We start from the raw sequence: 20,940 nt of genomic DNA on the forward strand, positions 1-20,940 counted from the left end.
GCAGTCAATCGTGTCACCAAATTTATTGTCTAACCATTGCTACCATTCTGTGTCCCTTTTCATATCTCTTAAAATTTTTACTTTCTTTAAATTGCATATAAGAGTATATTACATTGTTGTTGAAGTGGTATTATGGTGAAGATGTTATTGAAAAATTTATATATAAACCATTACTCACTAGTAGTCAACATTTTTTGTAATATTGCATCTAGTTTGAGCTGCAATAATTTGTGATTTATAGACATCAGAGAGGATTTAGATATTTTTGTATTAAAAACACTGGGCTTTGAAGATAATCAGTTTAAATGAATAAGAATGTACCTAAAAATGCTCACACACATAAAGATACGATTGGTACAGATAATCTTTTGAGCAGTTTTCCAATCCATTTTATGAATTTTTAAAAATTACAACTTATTCTATTTTTGTTAACCAAATAAAAACGTTTTCTACACATAAATATTTACTCTAGTTTTTAATTGTTGTCACATTGGTGTCTGGTTTCAGGTTAATATTATAACTGAAAGAGTTAAGAAAAATTGAGCCTGCAGTATGTTGGTTATAGATGTTTTTAAAAAATGGTGTCAGCCATCTTCTAAAAAATTAATTATTACTGAATAAAACAGATAGGAAAATTTATAATTTCATGAGATACATAGTAAGCTTGGAATGGCCACTTCTCTTATAGCTGAAATAGTTATTTAAAATACATAAAATGCTCATTGCTCTGTATGAGTTCACCTGTGTGTGTAACATGTGATAAGGAATGAATAATAATGCATTTATGTTACCATTATATTTGCACTTAGACATAGTTAGACAGTAAAGTGACTTGTGAAGCAGAATTTATTTGTCTTGGTCAAACCAATATATGTTGTTACCTTTAGCTTCAAAGCAAATTTTGAGCTATCATTCTCTTAATTATAGGATAAAATTTGACTTTCATAATTATTCCAAATTAATGTATGAGGAAAGCAGGAACTTCTGCAAGTAACTAAAATTTTGAACAATTGCCTTTCCTAATTAAGTGGTTCTTATATGTCTTCTGTATTTTTTGTTAAGAATGAAACAGAAGAGAACCATTAATATTCCAGAATGACAGAAAAGTATTTCTAGTGACCGAAGTTATCTCTTTAATTGTTCCTTAGTCATTTCTCTGTATCATCCATGTATTTTTGACTCTATTACTATGTTAACTGCAAATTCTCAACTGCTGTGGGAATGAAGTCACTGAAAAGATTAAGTGCCAAAGTTGGTATTCAAACATTTGATTGGTTACCAATAATCATTGAGAATATTTTCTTTTCTAAACTTTTTTTATTATTGAATATCCACATGTTACTTTAGGGTTTTTTTTTTTTTTTTGGTGTCCAATGTTATTTATTTTAATACTTTTTTTTTTTAGTTGTCAATGGGTCTTTATTTTATTTATTTGTATACAGTGCTGAGAATTGAACCAAGTGCCTCACACATGCTAGGCAAGTGGTCTGCCATTGAGCCACCACCACAGTAAAAAAGAAGCTAGTATTATCAATTAGTTGAAGTATCTTGGATATGGCAAAGTTTGTAATTATTTAGTAGGAAGACATAAATTCTCCATATTTTTCCTGAAATCTTAATCCCTGGATGAAAGTTCTTTAGTATTGAATACAAAAATTTGTTATGTGCAGCAGTATAACAGAGGTAGAAGAATAACTCCTCCTTATGGACAAACTATTTTACTGTTTTTAGAAGAAGACAAGGTACATTTTAGCTGAGAAAAGATGCATTGCTTGATTTTAACATCCCTAGGGTTTATGCCTGCAAATTTTCATTGTTTCAGGATAGTGGTGGCATTTTCTTCAATAACATCAAAGCATTCAATAATGTCAAAGCATTCTGTCAGATGTATAAATATATGCACACCAATTTCAAAATACATGGAATTTGGAAAAGGCTCTATTTGGAGAGATGATGACTGACAATCCAAATTGAAGAAAATAAGTTTCTTGCAGAATAAATAAAAAATGATACCACAAAAAAAATCCATATAAAGCTAGATGAAAGGAGCATAGGTCCCTAATAACCTCATGGAATTAATTTGATGTATCTGTGCTTTATAATATTTAAGGGATTTTTTTGATAGCTGGAAACAAAACAGTGATAACAAAACAGTGATAAACTGTACAGTTATCATCATTAGATTAAATGCACAATTCTTTGTTATTTACAGTTCTGAATGAGACAAAGCCATCTTATATGGCTACCCAGGGAATTTATCAGAGGACAGGTTAAATAGTGAGTAAGGAGCTGCAGCTATGGGGAATGGTTTGTGTGTGAGAGGAGGGTGGGGCGAGCAAGGTTTTTTGTTCTTCCTGTGGATTAGCTAATTTAAATGCTTATTTTGAGATTCAGTGCATTGGACTGTCCCAAGTTATAAGGTATTTGGCCCTGAGGTAATTAAGGTAGAAGTCCATAGTGTGGGAGATGATAAGGGAATTGGGGTATTGATTCATTGTTGAAGAAGAGGAGCCTCTTAAACCAGGCCTCAAATTTGGTTTAGGGCAGCTTTTTTTTCAATGAGTATATTATAACTTTAGTAAACATAAAGCAAGTAAAAGGAAGTAATAAAAATAAAAACTAGGAATAATGTCATAAAATATAAAATTTAAAAGTTAATAATACATACCAACTTCTTTAAAGAGTTGACAAGCAGAAAAGTAATAATTAAATAGATAAATATCAAGAAAAAGAATAACATAACTAAAAATTAATTCAAAGAGGTAGAATTTAATAAACATAAGTTATGCCACAGTAAGTTTTAAAACTATTCAAATGGAATATGTTCTAGGAAAAAAAAACATAAATTCCATTACAGACTGAATTATTTACCCCCAATGTTTTTATGTTGAAGACTGCAAAAGATGACTGTATTTAGATACAGATGTAGTTTGTAAAGTAGGGCCTTTAAAGAGATAAGTAGACTAAAATAAGGTCCTTGGATGAGAGCTAATATAATCTGACTGGTGTCCTTGGACATGGGAAGAAGATATAGAGGCATTTGGTCATAGAAGGGTAATCTTGTGAGGACAAAGTAGGAAGAGGATAACCATCCTTAAGCTAAGGAGAGAGGCTTTAGAAAAAAATTAAACCTATTGACACTATGTCTTGGACATCTGACCTTCAGAACTGTGAGACAATTAATTCTGTCATTTAAGCCACCCACTCCATGGTATATCATATGGCATCTCAAGCAAACTAATGGAGTTACCAAAACTGATATAGGAAGAAATTTTTTAAATGACATAGGGCTGAAGTTGTGGCTCAATGGTGGAACACTTGCCTAGCACATGTAGGGCACTGGGTTCAATCCTCAGCACCACATAAAAATGAAGGTATTGTGTCCACCTACAACTAGAAAATAAATATTTGAAGAAAATAAAATAGAGCTATAATAGTTTTTTTTAACCTTTTTGTTATTATAGGTACCAAGGAAGAGAAAACTATTTAAATTCACATTTTAATTTGTCAAATTAAGTACTGTTGACAGCCACAGCGGAAGGGGCCCCAGCCAGACTGCGGCAAAGTATAAGGAATAAGATTTTATCAGATCAAAGATTTTGTCAGAACTTTGGAAAGCTGTATGTAATTGTAATGTCTCACTTTTTTTTTGTTGTTTGTTTTTGTTGTTCCTTCCTTTACCACCCCAAGAACCAGTTTTTATCCCATTAAGAATCTTTAGTCAAAAAGTAACACATTAGTCAAAAAATCTTAGGCCTCCCCTTCATCATAATTTTCTTCAAAGAAATAAAGAAAAAAAGAACAATTCCAGCTTTTTTTCTAGGCAAATTTTATCAATGCTTAAAGGAACAGGTAGCTCCTACTTCATTAAACAGAGAAAGTGCAACAATAAATTTTATGAGCTTAATATAGTTTTATAAAACTTGACATATTTAGTATGAAAAAGTCAAGTTTTATACCAATCTCACTTATATTCTTTTTTATCATTTTTATGTATTCCTTTGCTCATTTAACAAACTTACTGAGCCTCTACCATGTGGAAATTACTGTTCTAGATACTAGAGAAAAAGACTGATGAAGACAAAGATCCCTGCCTTCTAGAAATTTTATTGTAGTAGGGGAAGTTGACAAAAACCCTGACTTCTAAATAGAAAAATGAATAGATTCAGTGCAGTAAATTCAAATACATGATGTTATAGAGAATGACAAATTGCTTTTGATTGATTGGATGGAAAATGTTAAAATCCTTAATTTTTTTGCAAACTGAATCTAACAGAAGAAGAGGATGACATTGAAAATCTGAATGAATCATGGTTGAAGTATCACTTAACATTGCATATGGCTACAAATAAAAGAAACCCTAACAATTGTAACTTCAGCAAGTAAAGATTTTATTTCATTCACCCAAAATTCTGGAAGTGGGAAGTCCTGGGCTTAAATAGCAAGTAATCAGTGCCACCAAGAATAGAGAATCCTCTTCTCTTGCTCCACTGTCTTTAACATGAGATATTTATTCAAATAATTTTAAAATAGCTACTGTTCCTCTAGGTATCATGTCTACACTGATAAGTAAGAATTAAGAAAGAAGAAGAGGCTCATAAAACATTCCTAGAAACTTGATCCATTGACTTCTTACTGACTTCTCATCAGTTTCAGAACTTAGTCACATAACCATTCCTGCTGCTGTGGAGTCTTGTAAAGTTAAAATCAGGCTTCTATTAGTAAGAAACATAGTGAGATATTGGTGATCAATCACTAGTATCATGTGCCAAAACCAAGTATTTTAGTCTAGAAATGTAAGGTTTATTTAAAGTGAGAAAACCCATTACTATAATTTATCACTGTAACAAATTAAGGGAGAAAAACGATATGATCACCTTATTAGTTACAAAAAAGGTGTGTGATGAAAACTTTCTTTTTTTTTTTTTTTTGGTACCATGGACTGAACCTACGGGCAACTAGCCACTGAGCCATATACCCAGCCCTTTTATTATTTATTTTATTTTGTTTTGGGACAGGGTCTCACTAAGTTGCTTAGGGCCTCACTAAATTGCTTAGGCTGGCTTTGACCTTGCAATCCCAAAGCTCTTGAGTCACTGGGATTACAGGCATGCACCACCACACCCGACTGTTTAATGAAAATCCATCCTCACTTCATGAAAAGTATTCTTGAATATTTGAGAATAAGGTGAAATTTCCTTAATCTCATAATGTGTACCTATGAAAAAGTCTACAACAGTTATAAGAAGCAGACTTTTTAAATTCCCGGATCAGGAAAGGGACAAATTATATAAATTTCTGTTTAATATAGTACAGATAACCTAGACAGGAACAGCAGAAATGAATGTTATAATTTCTAGTGATGATATTGCTTACACACTAAATCCAAGTTGATTCTTAGATAAACTAATTTTAACAAGTTCAACTGCAATGATACATGATCAATATGTGGAGTTCAGTGGCAATTACCAATTAAAAATTATAATTTTAAATATTCTACCCAGTATATATGAACCTTACTAGCAAATGGACAAAATTATAAAAAAGAAAACTAAAACATATATATTAGTGTAAAACATGTTAATATTCAGGATGATATAATGTTTTGAAAATGTCAGTTCTCTTCATATTTTTATCAAACTTCAATAAAATGTCCATAGAAATTCTAAGTTTTAATGGAACTTCACAAAATGATCTTTAACTTTGTATAGAAGAGTGAACTGGGGCTGGGGATGTGGCTCAAGCGGTAGCGCGCTCGCCTCGCATGCGTGCGGCCCGGGTTCGATCCTCAGCACCACATGCAGACAAAGATGCTGTGTCCGCCAAATACTGAAAAATAAATATTAAAGTTCTCTCTCTCTCTAAAAAAAAAAAAAAAAAAAAAAAAAAAGAGTGAACTGTGAAATACACAAGACCATTTTGGAGAAGGAAAAATATGAAGGAAATGAAAGGAAACTCACTTTACCAGATATAAAACCTACCACATGTCAACAGTAAATGAAATGAAACAATGTAATATTTGTACAGTGATAAACATAGAGTGGAATAGAATTTAGGGTCCAGAAACAGTTAATATATGCACACACATTCCACTACATACATATATGAAGCTTGATTTATGATAGTGTAAGCTTTTAAGAGCAGTAAGATAGACTGCAATAAATGGTGCTCCGTTTTTCTTTTTTTTTAGAATGACATCAAACACTTCTTTTTACATAGAAAGTTTGGATTTTGAGAGGTAAAAGTTTATACTTTTAGAATATACTGAAACTTTGTGATCTCAGGATCCCCTAATATTCTTAATATTTCAAGAACCCCATCAAGCTTTAGTTTGTTCCTATATGCTTATTTTTGTTTTGTGTATATTTATATTTATTAATAGTTACTGTATTAGAAATTAAGGATTCATTATTTTTGTAAATTTTAAAATAATCCATTTCATGCTACTGTAAAATACTATGTTTTTATGAAAATAGCTGTTTTCCAAAGTAAAAGTAATTGAGTGAAAAGAGAGTCATTGCTCTACATTTTTGGAAATCTCTCATTTCTGACTCACTAGAAGATGTGGATCTCATAATCTACTTTTGCCTTCAGTCTTTTGCAATATCACATACCGTGTAGCCTCTAGAAAGCTCACTTTCCACTTGTGAGAGAATGATAATTAATAATTTTGAGGTTATGGGCCCCATGGTTTATGTATCATACCTTGAAAATGATTATTATAGAGTAGACTATATAATATCTTTCTGACTTCCAGATAGGGAAGGCTTTCTACAACAAGACATAAGTACAAACAGTAATCTTAAATTTCTGCAGGTCCATAATAAAACATGGTATTCTTTTTGTTGAATATACAAGAAATTTTCATTTCTAAATTTGGAAATTATGGGTCTACAGTTTCCTATTTGTAAAAACCTTTGCTACTTTTTAGATTTCATTTTAGATTTTTTTTAGATTTCACTTTTTTAAATTGAAAAATGTGATATATGTGCTTGTGTACCATGGCACACACCCATCCATAATTCCAGCTAGTCGGTAGTCTGAAAAGTAGAAGGATTGCGGGTTCAAGGCCAGCTTGGGCAGCCTAATGATACCCTGTCTCAAAATAAAAAATAAAAATGAAGGATTTGAGGTGTAGCTCAGTAGTAAAATGCCCTGTGGATTGACCCATAGTACCAAAAGAGAGAGAGACAGAGAGAGAGAGAGAGAGAGAGAGAGAGAGAGAAAGAGAGAAAAGAAAGGTAATACTGTTAGAGAAAAAAGAAAAGAAAGGTAATACTGTTTAAATATATTATGTAATAATCCAAGCAGGGTTTTGTCAGAACCCCATAATCTGCACATTAATATTTTGACCTGAGAGGTGAGGGGGAAAAATGAAATAAAAATTAAGAGCTATAGTATTGCTCTAAGAAGAATGAGTGTTAATATAACTCCCTCCTCTTGAACTAGGATTGAAGGAAAATTCATAGAAAAATAATTCAAGGTTAGAAATGAGCAAAATTAATGCCAACCAACCCAAATGGAATCCAGACTATCTGTCAGAGGATAATGAAATAAATAGAGGCATAGGAGGACAGAGTGGACAGATTATGGAGCATTATTAATGTCATGTGAATGTCATTACACTGTCAAGATTCATGAAGCTGGGCTGGGGATGTGGCTCAAGCGGTAGCGCGCTCGCCTGGCATGCGTGCGGCCTGGGTTCGATCCTCAGCACCACATACAAACAAAGATGTTGTGTCCGCCGAAAACTAAAAAATAAATATTAAAAAATTCTTTAAAAAAAAGATTCATGAAGCTTTTTGACAGAAGTGGTGATAGAAAATATATTAGACCTTTGTTGCTGGGTGAATACAGGGATGAAAGGATACATAGTTTGTTAAAAAAAAATACAAATTCAGTTAAAGATCTAATTGGCTTTCATTAATGATTCACAAATTGGAGAGTATCTCTTCCAAAGATTTAGAAAAGGTGCTTCAACAGAGCAGGTTGGCTTTATAGGCATAAAAGCATTGAAGAAAGCAAAAGTATCAGATTGTGTTTCAAAGTTAGTTGTAAGATTAAAACAGGAGATTTCCTTATCAGGCCAACTCCCGTAAACAGGGTCTCTTCTGTTGGTTGGTTTGAATCTCATGTTTTCTGGCTTTTGTTGTTGTTGATTGGTTGGTTGGTTTTGGTGCTTTGAAACTGGTCTAAGAGTTTACTTTGATAAGGTAGCAGGTGGTAAAAGTGACTTCATTCTTGTTTGGGCTGGTATTTTGGGCCTACTGTAGGAGCTCAGTCCAAATGAGTGATCTCTTATAAATTTTTTTTTAACAGATCAAGATTTCTAGACTGAGAGCCTGGAAAGCAAGCAGTCTTATGGAGAAAAGCAAAATTGAGAAGTACTTCCAAATGGAAGAGTTCAGGACATGTTGTTTTAGTAAGACATCTAGGGAGAAAAACTTCATAATTGGAGATAGAAGCAAATGTATGTATTATAAATATTCAGGACTAGAATGGGAAAATTGATAAATTGTAAATATGCATTAAATACATACAATAATTTATTTAATTTTATAGAAACCAGAACTGAGTGAGGTTAGTTTACCATATGTCACCCAGAGAGGCCATTGTATAACTGAGAGTGAACTAGGTCTTCCACATCAATGTTCTTGCCTCTGTGTTTATGCTGTAAATTTTGATTCTTGTACCACTATCATTAGTTGAAACCTTGATAATGACTGAGTTTACTTCAGGGAGAGGTACATTTGTATATGGAAAGGAGAGGGACAAGACAGCTTTGAAGAATGCCCACTGGTATGGATGAAAGCAAGAAGAGTTGGAGTCAGGAAGATGAGAAACAACTGGAGAATGTGATGTCAGTAGCTGAGGAAATGGGGACTACTTCCTTATCAACTTTTTTTTTTGTACCAGATATTGAACCCAGGGATGCTTAACCCTGAGTCACATCTGCAGCCCATTTTTTAATTTTTTATTTGAGACAAGTTCTCACTAAGTTGCTGCGGCTGGCTTTGAACTTAGGACCCTCCTGCCTCAAAATCCCAAATTGCTGGGATCATAGGTGTGCGCTGCTGTGCCCAGCCTTATCAACTCTTGATTAATGTGTTTTTTTGACTCTGAGCTTAGAGATTTTTTGGAGGACCTAGAGAACAAGGAAGAATTATTTTTGAGTGGCTGTGCTTTCCTCTGCTCTAATTTCTCTACTGATTCCTTCCCATCTGTTTTCCTTCTTCCTGTGATTTCTCAAAGCTTCTCGACTGCCGGTGGATCCTTGTCTTGGTTTTGAGATTTATTATTGTTTCATTCTTAAAGTATATACATTATATTAATCATGTATGTGGAGGTTGGAGGTGTATATTGCCACCTCAAAAGGATCTTGTGATGAAAGACAGGTGCATTTATTCAGTTTGTCATATTGAACCATATACATGGAAACCAAATTTAAAACCCTGTGGTTAGAACCCATAGCCCACTTAAGAAATTGGCTTTATTAAAATGAATAAACCTTTATTAAATAAGAACTGACCATAATCTTCATTTCATAGTTAGTTTTGAGAGTATAAACTTAAGCTGATATCTGAAATCTATATGGGAGCTTTTAGTTTATAACCAAAAGTACTTGCAGCTATAGAAAAAGGAGGAAGATTAGACTCTAGGAGAATCAATAGACTCAAGACTCCAAGTTGATCCAAGGAGGTACTAGCATTTTGTACAACAATGGAATACAACAAAGTTTTCAATGTATTCAACATTTAATATGGACATATTAGACTGCAAATATTCTCTAGTATAAAAACAATGCTTTATGTTTTACCTAGTTCTTAAGATACACAGTCCTCATAAGCAATAATAGATACATCATTAAAGAATTACAGTTGGAGCATTGAAAGTACTTATATTTTATTTCTGTGTTGTATAATATTAGGTTCTCACTGAATGTAAGCTTTATGTTAGAAAAACCAAGTATAGTAGAGGATACATAGTAATGTAATACTCTCAAGAATTTCAGCATGTTAAAAAATATGTTGGGAGCAGGTATGTATTTAAATTTCAAATGGTATCTTAATTATTCTTGTCAGTATCTAAAGATCCTGTTATTGCATGCGTCCTTATATTTCATTTGTTTTCTTTTAGGTCTCTTTTATTCAAAACCTTGTATTTTGTGTAGAAAGAGTTTACCGTGTTCCTGACTTTGGTATTTGGGAAAGAGGAAGCAAATATAATAATGGCAGCACAGAGCTACATTCAAGGTAATTTCCCAATTCTGAGGGTGTTTTTTATTGTTGTTGTTTGCTTGTTTTTGTTGTTTAGATATATGGAAATTGAATATGAGTAAAAATCAAAGCAATGGATTTAAGCTATAGATTCTGTGTAAATTAGAGTCCCATTAATGAATTTCAAGAAAGGAGCAGGGCATCTTTTCCAATCTTCCAATATGTCAGTCCATGCATTTCAGCTTTTACTGTTAATCCACAGCTTGCCTTTTTGTTCAACCAAGTCATCTTATTGTCTTTGAAATTATGTTACTTGAAATGTCAAATACATTAAAGTTTTCAAACACCAGATACATGCACGTTGCATTTGAAATTCCCTTTTGTGTTAAAAACCTGAATTTCATTCTAACCACAGATTCTTATACCCTTCAATAAATCTTATTCATTGTCTTCTATAAGAGTTCTGATCAACACCTTGAACTATAGTTTAGTATGTTTGAGTAAGCAACAGTTGCTGACAACTCATGTTAGGTAGTTTATTTACTATTAATAATAATAGTAGTTTATTTACTTAATAGTGTTAAAAAATAGCTCTAGAGGATCCAAGATAGTGGGCCAGGGGGAGGCAGCATTCTGTGTTGCTCCGCAACCCAGGTCTCAACTAGTGGGAATACTGCTTCTCTGAAAGTGATAAAAGACCCCTACACAGCTGCTGTTGCACAGAAATCACCAGTGCTGTGCCCAAGCGCAGGGTTCTGGGCATCCGCATTAAAGCAGGACTTCCGATTCCCGATACCCAATTCCTGACTACTAGCCGATGCAGGACTCCTGAGTGCCTTAGCAGGATCACCATATCAGCACCTGAGCAGAACTCCCAGACACTGCTCTTCTCCCATACAGGACACTCAGTTGCTACCCACCCACAGAACTCTGGCTGCCACTCCCCTGTTGACCCCCGTTTACCAACTGAGGGGGGCTCCCCCGTCACCTCCATCTTGTGACTCTGCAACTACTGCCATAGTCTCCTATGCACAGTAATCTGCCTACACCTGAGGACATCACACAAGCTCTGAAGACAGCCAAAAGCCACAACACTACACACCACAGAGCTCATTTCTGAACATATTGCACAACAGCCATCACCTGGCTCCCCCTACCCAACCTGATACCCCAGCTGGAAGCACCCTGCTTCCAACTTGGGTCACCTTCCTTACCATCTTTGGTGGGAACAATGCCCAGATTTGAACTCTAGCTGGCCAGGTACCTGGTTTCCAACTCCCCACTCTCCCCAGCAGATGGTAACCCAGAACAGTAACTATCCAACACAAAACAGCTCTCAGTGGGATGGGTATGCAGTGGGATCAGGGCATCACCCATGGGAGCTCCAGTGAGAGAGGTCCCTTAATTGGGAATTAGTAAGGGAGAGGGTGCAACAGTTTGGAGACTAACAGAGAGACCAGGAATTGGTAAATCTTTAGGCAAGATAGGGAGATAGGACAAGGCCTTCAAGTCATACAAGTGGACTCAAAAAGAGACCCTTGAGGTGCAGTCTCCTTCAGGGACTGGTGGGTGCTATACGTCATTTCAGGTACCCTGCACCAGGACCAGCCTTCCCACCCTGGTTACCTTCACCATCTTGAGGGCAGAGATACCAGCTAACAACAGACAATTCCAGCTATTGGATGAGAAGGGAAGTAGAAACATACTGATCTCCAACCAAAACAATTAACAATCTTGGTTTCTTCCTTTGAGATTTTTTTTTTCTCTCTTTCTTTACCCCCTCTGTTCTCATGCCCTCACATCCCCAACATATATGAAACCAAGTACTTTGCATGAATTAGGATTTTGAGGACTGGGACGTCTGAATAGCATTTTATAGTTTTGCTGTACATGCCTTTTTTTCTTTTACTTTCTTTTTTCCTCCAATTTTTACTATTTTAACATCCTTTATTTTTCTTAATACATATGTGTGTTTCTTTTATGTACTCCACTGTCTTTCCACATACTTGTCTACCCAAAATTACTCTTGTCTATTCCCCTGCTACTAACCTTCTTCATTAGATTTATTTCACTCTTCTTTATTTCAGGATGTGAGGATATAGATCTAGATATACTAGATCTATATCCTCACATCCTGCCTCCTAGCACATCATTCTACGCCTCACTCCCAGTTCATTGTCCATCATCAGAAACTGTAAACCCTTTTACAAACTTACTGATTATATTATAGATAATAATAAAATTCAACATTTCTGTACATTGTGACCAAACTATAAATGTCCCAATAGCAACAAATTGTTTATAGGTGGTATATTGTTTACATTGGGATCTTTTAACATTGTTCTTCCTCACAAAGGAGAGGTATTGGAACCCTACAGGACCACAATAAGAATATATTTTGTCTTCATTGTCTGAGGTCCTGTCTTCCAAGTGGTCTACTCTGTTGGTGATGCTTTCAATTGAACTTTTAATTTGGTTTATTGTTTCTTTCATTTCAAGGATTCCTGTTTGTTTTTTAGAACCTCCGTCTCCCTATTGAAGTAATCTTTTGCTGCCTGCATTTGTTTATGTAGCTCTTTGTGGAAATGATCTTTTACTGCCTGTATTTGCTCTCTTATATCATCCTTTAATTCACAAAACATTTTAATCATGTACATCTTAAACTCCTTCTCTGTAATTTCTTCTGCCATGCTGGCCATGGAATCTAATGTGGTATCTTGATTTGTTTGGGGCACTTTCGTCCCTTGTCTTTTCATGTTGTTCTTGTGTCTTCCCTTCTAGTGCTGTGTGTCCTAGGCGTTATCATCTTTACCCTATAGATTTATTCTTCTAATGAAGAAGGTTAGTAGAATGTAGACTACACAAGTAACATGGTACAGAACATTCAAGAAATATGGGATATCATAAAAAGACCAATTTTAAGAGTTATTGGGATAAAGGAGGGCACAGAGTTGCAAACCAAAGGAATGAACAATTTATTCAATGAAATAATATCAGAAAACTTTCCAAACATGAAAAATGAATTGGAAAACCAAATTCAAGAAGGATGCCAAATGTACAAAATCACAACAGATCCATACCAAGGCACATTATAATGAAAATGCCCAACATACAGAATAAAGAGAGAAACTTAAAAGCCACAAAAGAAAGGAATCAGGTTGAAAAGTCTGCAGTAAGGAAAACTGCAGACTTTTCAACCCAGACCCTGAAAGCTGAAAGATCCTGGAACAACATATATCAAACTCTGAAGGAAAATGGATGCCAACCAAGAATCTTGTATCCAGCAAAACTAAGCTTTAGATTTGATGCTAAAATAAAAACCTTCCATGATAAACAACAGTTAAAAAAATTTATAGCTGGAAAACTGGCACTATAAAACATACTTGGCACAATATTCCATGAAGAGGAAATGGAAAACAACAATGAAAATCAGCAGAGGGAGGTATTACACTAAAGTAAAAACTAACCAAAGAAGAAACCAAGTCAAGTTAAATAACAAAATAAACAAAAATGACTGGGAATACAAATCATATCTCAATAATAACCCTGAATAGCCTAAACTCACCAATCAAAAGACGTAGACTAGCAGATTGGATTTAAAAAAAGACCCAATGATATGCTGCCTCCAGGAGACTCATTTGATAAGAAAAGACATACACAGACTGAAGGTGAAAGGTTGGGAAAAATGGTACCACTCACATGGACTGTGGAACCAAGCAGGGGTTTCCATTCTTGTATCATATAGAGTAGACTTCAACCTAAAGTTAATTATCTTGAGGCAATAAATAAGAACATTTCATATTGCTCAAGAGAACCATATACTAACAAGACATAACAATTATAAATATATATGTCCCAAACAATGCAGCATCTATGTTCATCAACCAAAATTCTTCTCAAGTTCAAGAGTCAACACAATAATCTCGGGTGACTTTTAACACACTTCTTTCAATATTGGATCAATCTTCCAAACAAAAGCTGAACAAAAAAACTATATAACCTAAAATACTATCAATAACTTAGACTTAACTGACATATATAGAATATTTCATCCTTCAACAAGCGAGTACACTCTCTTAGCAGCACATAGATTCTTCTCTAAAATAGACCATATAATATACCATAAACCAACTCTTAGCAAATACAAAAGAGTAGAGATAATACCCTGCATTCTATCAGATCATAATGGACTGAAAATAGAAATCAATGACAAAATAAATAAAAAAGATTACTTCAACACCTGGAGACTAAATAATACGCTAATGAATGAACAGGGGGTTGCAAAGGACATCAAGGAAATCACAAGTTTTTTAGAGGTAAATGAGAATACTGACACAACATATTTAAATCTCTGGGACACTATGAAAGCAATATTAAGAGGAAAGTTCATTGCATGAAATTCATTCCTTAAAAAAAAAAAAAGCCAACAAATAAATGACCTAACATTACATCTCTAAGCCCTAGAAAAAGAAGAACAAATCAACATCAAAAGCAGTAGAAGACAGGAACTAATTAAAATTAGAGTTGAAATCAATGAAATTGAAACAAAAGAAACAATTGAAAAATTGACAAAACAAAAAATTGGTTCTTTGAAAAAATAAAATTGACAGACCCTTAGCTACTCTAATGAAGAGAAAGGAGAGAGACAACTCATATTACTAAAGTATTTGAAAACTTGTACTCCAATAAAATAGGAAATATTGAAGGTGCAACAAGTTTCTTAAGTCGTATGATTTGCCCAAATTGAATCAGGATGATATACACAATTTAAAAAGACCAATATCAAGCGATGAAATACAAGATGCCATCAGAAGTCTACCAACCAAGAAAAGCTCAGAACTAGATTTATACACAGCCAAGTTCTTACAAGACTTTTAAAGAAGAACTAATACCAATACTCTCCAATTTATTTCATGAAATAGAAAAATAGGGAGCACTTCCAATTAGGCCAATATCACCCTGATCCCCAAACCAGGCAAAGACACATCAAAGAAACAAAACTTTAGACAAATATCTCTAATGAACATAGATGCAAAAATTCTCAATAAAATTCTGGTGAATTGAATACAAAAGCATATTAAAAAGATAGTGCACCTCAATCAAGTGGGATTCATCCCAGGGATGCAAGGTGGGTTCAACATTTGAAAATTAATAAATGTAATTCATCACATTAATAGGCTTAAAGATAAGAATCATATGATCATCTCAATAAATGCAGAAAAAGCATTCAACAAAATATAGCACCTTTTATGTTCAAAACACTATACAAATTAGGGGCAACAGGAACATATCTCAATATCCTAAAGGCTCTCTATGCTAAGCCCCAGGCCAACATCATTCTAAATGGAGAAGAATTGAAGACATTCCCTCTAAAAACTGAAATAAGACAGGAATGCCCACTTTCACCACTTCTATTTAACATAGTTCTTGAAATACTGGCCATAGCAATTAGAGGGACAAAAGAAAGTAAAGGGATACGCATAGGAAAAGAAGAACTCAAATTGGCACTATTTGCTGATGATATGATTCTATACCTAGAAGACCCAAAAGTTCCACTCAAATACTTCTAGAACTAGCAAATGAATTCACCAAAGTAGCAGTATATAAAGTCAACACCCACAAATCAAAGGCATTTCTGTACATCAGTGACAAATCCTCTGAAATGGAAATGAGGAAAACTAGCCCATTTACAATAGCCTCCAAAAAAATAAATAATAAAATGCTTGGGAATCAGTGAAAGAGGTGAAAGACCTCTATGATGAAAACTACAGAATGCTAAAGAAAGAAATCAAAGAAGACCTTAGAAGATGGAAAGATCTACCTTGCTCTTAGAATGGCAGAATTAATATTATCAAAATGACCATATTACCAAAAGCAGTATAGAGATCTAATGCAATTCCAGTCAAAATCCCAAAGGCATTCCTCATAGAAATGGAAAGAACAATCATGAAATTCATCTGTAAAAATATGAGACCCAGAATAGCTAAAGCATTTCTTATCAAGAAGAGTAAGCCAGTAGCATCACTATACCAGACCTTAGACTACACTACAGAGCAATAGTAACAAAAACAGCATGGTATTGGCACCAAAATAGACTGGTAGACCAATGGTACAGAATAGAGGACACAGAGACCAAATTACAGTTATCTTATATTAGACAAAGTTGCCAAAAATATACATTGGAGAAAAGATAGCCTCTTCAACAAATGTTGCTAGGAAAACTGGAAATCCACATGCAACAAAATGCACTATCGGGCTGGAGATGTGGCTCAAGCGGTAGCGTGCTTGCCTGGCATGTGTGCGGCCCAGGTTCGACCCTCAGCACCACATACAAACAAAAATGTTGTGTCCACCGAAAACTAAAAAATAAATATTAAAAAATTCTCTCTCTCTCTCTCTCTCTCTCTCTCTCTCTCTCTCTCTCTCTCCCTCCCTCCCTCCCTCCCTCCCTCCCTCCCTCCCTCCCTCCCTCCCTCCCTCTTATCTTTCACCATGCACAAAAATCAACTCAAAATGGATCAAGAAGCTAGGAATTCAGCCCGAAACCCTGCATCTAATAAAAGAAAAAGTAGTTCCTAATCTCCATCATGTAGGATTAGGCCCCAGCTTCCTTAATAAGACTACTATAGCACAGAATTAAAATTAAGAATCAATAAATGTGATGAATTCAAACTAAAAACTTTCTTCTCAGAAAATGAAACAATCAGTGAGGTGAATAGAGAGCCTATATCTTGGGAGCAAATTTTTCCCCCTTATACATCAGATGGAGCACTAATATCTAGTATATATAAAGAATGCAAAAAGCTAAACACCAAAAAAACCCAAATAACCCAATCAATAAATGGGCCAAAGGCCTGAACAGTCACTTCTCAGGAGATGATAATATATGAAAAATTGTTCATCATCACTAGCAATTAGAGAAATGCAAATCAAAACTACTCTAAGACTTCATCTCACTTCAGTCAGAATGGCAGCTATTAAGAATAGAAACAACAATAAATGTTGGCGAGGATGTGGGGAAAAGGCACACTCATACATTGCTGGTGGGACTGCAAATTGGTGCAACCAATATGGAAAGCAGTATGGAGATTCCTTGAAAAATTTGGAATAGAACCACTATTTGACCCAACTATCCCACTTCTTGGTCTATACCAAAGGACTTCAGCTTAATACATTGACGTAGCCACATTAATGTTTATACCAGCACAATTCACAATAACCCGTGGAAGTAACCTAGATGACCTTCAATAGATGAATGGATAAAGAAACTGATATATATGTACACAATGGAATGTTACTCAGCATTAAAAGAATAAAATCATGGCATTTGCAGGAGTTGGAGAATATCATTGTAAGTGAAGTAAGCCAATTCCCAAAAAAAAAAAAAAAAAAAAAACCAGAAAAACAAATGCCAAATGTTTTCTCTGATATAAGGAGGCTGATTCATAGGGTGAGGAGGGGAAGCATTGGAGGAATACACAAAATCTAGATAGGGCAGAGAGGTAGGAAGGGAATGCTAAATACTAGTGTACTGACACATTTGCAAACATTTTAATAACAAAAATTGAAATATAAATGACTGTCAAATTAATCCTGGGAACTAACATACATACCTTTTTCTATAGTTTTACAGTTCATGTTAGGCATTTTTACATATAAAGCAGAATAGTAGCACTCAGTGAAGAATTCAGTGAAGTATAGAAAATTTTGTGTCAGTTCAGAAATTAAACATTCAGACAAATGATAAGATAATGTTATATTCCAACCATCTTCCAAATTAAGTTATCATCATTTGAGATTATCAATTAAATTACAAGAAAGGAAGTGGATATGATTAGAAAAGATGATGTTAAAAATTTTCCTGTTTCAGTTCTTAGGTTCATCAGGTCTTTTCCTTGATTTTTCTATTTTTTAAATATTATTTTAATTGTAGAAGACCACACAATATCCTTGTTTATTAATTTATTTTTAATATGGTGCTGAGGATCAAACCATTGTCTCACACATGGTAGGCAAGTGCTCTGTCATTGAGCTACAGCCCTAGCCCTTTAATAATCAATAATACACCAATCTGATTCCACTGCTATTATTTTCATTATACAATATTTGGACTAGAAATTTTTTCTGTTTATAAAGTCTACAGTAAACTCAAAGACCATTGGGTAAAAGTTACCATTAACCCCAGCAAATGAGGATGTTGCAAGGTCCCTTAGTGAAAAATCAGAGAATCCAACTTGTTCTATAACTGAGGTACCAGTCATTAAATCATTAAAGATTTTATTTCAAGATTTGGAAAATCATTATGTGATATTCTTTTTTTAAAAAAAATAAATATTTTTTTAGTTGTAGATGGACACTTAAACCTTTATTTTATTTATTTTATGTGGTGCTGAGGATTGAACCCAGTGCCTCACATGTGCTAGGCTAGTGCTATACCACTGAGCCAGAACCCCAGCCCGTGTGATGTTCTTTGCCACCTTTTGCATGCAAAATTAATCTTAATTGTAGCAGGCTAATTTTATTCAAATGGATGGGAAATTAAGTTTATCATTTAAATTTAGACAGTGGATTTTATACATTTAACATTGATCTTGTAATTGTTTATAATCTAACAATTTGTAATTCCCAAAAAGAACTTTAAACATCTTTTTAAAAAATGTTTTCGAGTGCACATTTCAACAAGTCTCTTTCGGATGTATCACTTCTGCTGCCAAAAGGGTGTATTTTGATGCTGCTTATAAACACAGTGATGGCATTGGTCCTGGGAGGCCAGTATTTCTGTACTTTGGCTTCTGTAATTATATGTGGAGCTGCTAACAGTCAGGGATCAAGTCACAACTCTTTTTTCTTTTTTTTGCTACTGTAGGATACCTCTTCAGATTGTCTGGGCCTCCTTGAATCTGTTTGTTACTAATTAGTGCAGTAATCTTGCTATATCCTTAAGCTGTTCTCATAATTTAAGACTGCTTGAATTAACCCCATTATGTCCCATAATCCCAAATGTGAAACATGTAAAAACTTAAATTGAGCAACAAATATACCCCTTGTGTACTATGTTCTTATAGTTCTTTTCTTTTGAGAAAAGTAATAGGTGAATAATTAAATCATTTGAAAAATATATGCACATATAAGAATATATACAAAGGATATATGAGCTCTAGATTATGATTCCAACCTATTTTCATGTACCTGTGTCAGTTTCATTGAAATTTTTGCAGAATTGTAAACTTGGGAGTTAATGGATTAATAAATACAGAGGCTTTCAAATTGGATGGGTTTACCTCCCAATAAACCCATTGTAGTTTGTAGATAACATAAGTAAAAAATGCACTTAATACACTTAATCTATAACTTAGCAACACAGTACACTGGAGTATCAGTTTGTTTACCCTTGTGAATGCTGAGCTGACTGGGAGCTAGTGCTCAGTACTGCTGCCTGCATCACTGGAGATTATCATACCACATACTACTATCTTAGAGGGAAAATCGTAATTTGAAATACAGTGATGATCAGTTTTGTACCACTGTATTGTCAAAAATCATGCAAACTGTTGTAATTTTTGCTGTAAGTACTTATACTTTTCATTGCCTTTTGACTCTTTTTCTCTCTCCAGCTATTTTTGTGCTCTAAGGTTTCTCCTTAGAAGAAGGTAGAGCAAGAGCACAGTACAGTCTGACTCTTGCCTTGGTACAAAAGTGACTGGCTCTTCCTTCCCTTGCTATGCTAGATACAACCCTTTTGAGTTGTACCTTTATATTAAAGATTTATGTTCTGGAGCCCCCCAAAATGTGTACTTGTACTCTTCTGAAGTTGGAGGGTGTCATTTATTTTAATGTTTTGAGGTACGAGGTGAGAATATATTTGATCACAGGAAAAGTGAAAGGAATCAAGAGAAGAATGCTAGCAGGGATACCTATGGTGTAACCAAGCCTGCAAGGACCTTGGTGATGGTCTTCTAGGTCCTAGCTATTGTCTCAAGATGAAAGTGGGTATGTCTCTTGTTGGTAGCGGCAGCAGCATCAAACCTGTAGGTAGCCTTGATGTTAGGCTTCCAGGCCCTTGCTGATGTCCTAAGATGGAAGATGCACCAACAATAGATGGTGGTAGTGGCAGTGGAGGTAATCCAAGATGACGATAGAGGTGTCCAAAGATGGAGGTGACTGCTTTCAGAGATGGGGCTGAGAGGGCAGGCCAGGCGGTGGCTGGGCAGCCTGTTCAGAGATGCAGTGCTGTGGGTGCAGTGCTACTTTGGGCTACTGCCTCCAGGCCCTGTCTTTTGTCCTAAGGTGTAGGCTAACGTGGGGGGGAGGGGCTGTGAAGGTGGCTGCAGTGTCCCAAGATTGAAGTGGGCCAGGAGAATCACACATTGGTAGATGGGGGAGCACAGCATGGTCGCTCTCCTCCTCTGCATGCCTATTTTAATGTGTTGAAAAGTTTTTTTCTGAAATTATAATAAATAATTGGGCATAAATTCTTGATAAAACTGGGATAAATTTCAAGGTTATCTTTGACAATCGTATACCTTGATTCATCTTAATGTGTTGGTCAGATTCTTCTTGATCTGCCATTTTTACCCCAGGTTTGCTGGTGTCTTTAGTCCAAATTCTTGAATTATTTAGTATTTTTTTATTGAATCCCCCAATTTTTTTTTCTAAACAGACATTTCTTTCATTTATCAGAACCCCATTCTAGCAGCAACTTTACCCTTTCCCAGGGCTTTTG

General features: G+C 34.8%; 1 protein-coding gene across 3 annotated transcripts in view; it reads left to right on the top strand.

Annotated features, from left to right (window-relative positions):
* The window catches only part of Phkb (phosphorylase kinase regulatory subunit beta), a 220,070-nt gene that overhangs the window by 70,313 nt on the left and 128,817 nt on the right, over positions 1-20,940 (top strand). For all 3 annotated transcript variants that reach the window (XM_026406881.2, XM_026406882.2, XM_026406883.2), the window contains exon 7: positions 10,138-10,253. In XM_026406881.2, the coding sequence (XP_026262666.2) occupies positions 10,138-10,253 (116 nt within the window). The remainder of the gene's footprint in view (positions 1-10,137; positions 10,254-20,940) is intronic.

Source organism: Urocitellus parryii, chromosome 15, assembly GCF_045843805.1.
Source record: "Urocitellus parryii isolate mUroPar1 chromosome 15, mUroPar1.hap1, whole genome shotgun sequence".
NCBI lineage: Eukaryota > Metazoa > Chordata > Mammalia > Rodentia > Sciuridae > Urocitellus > Urocitellus parryii.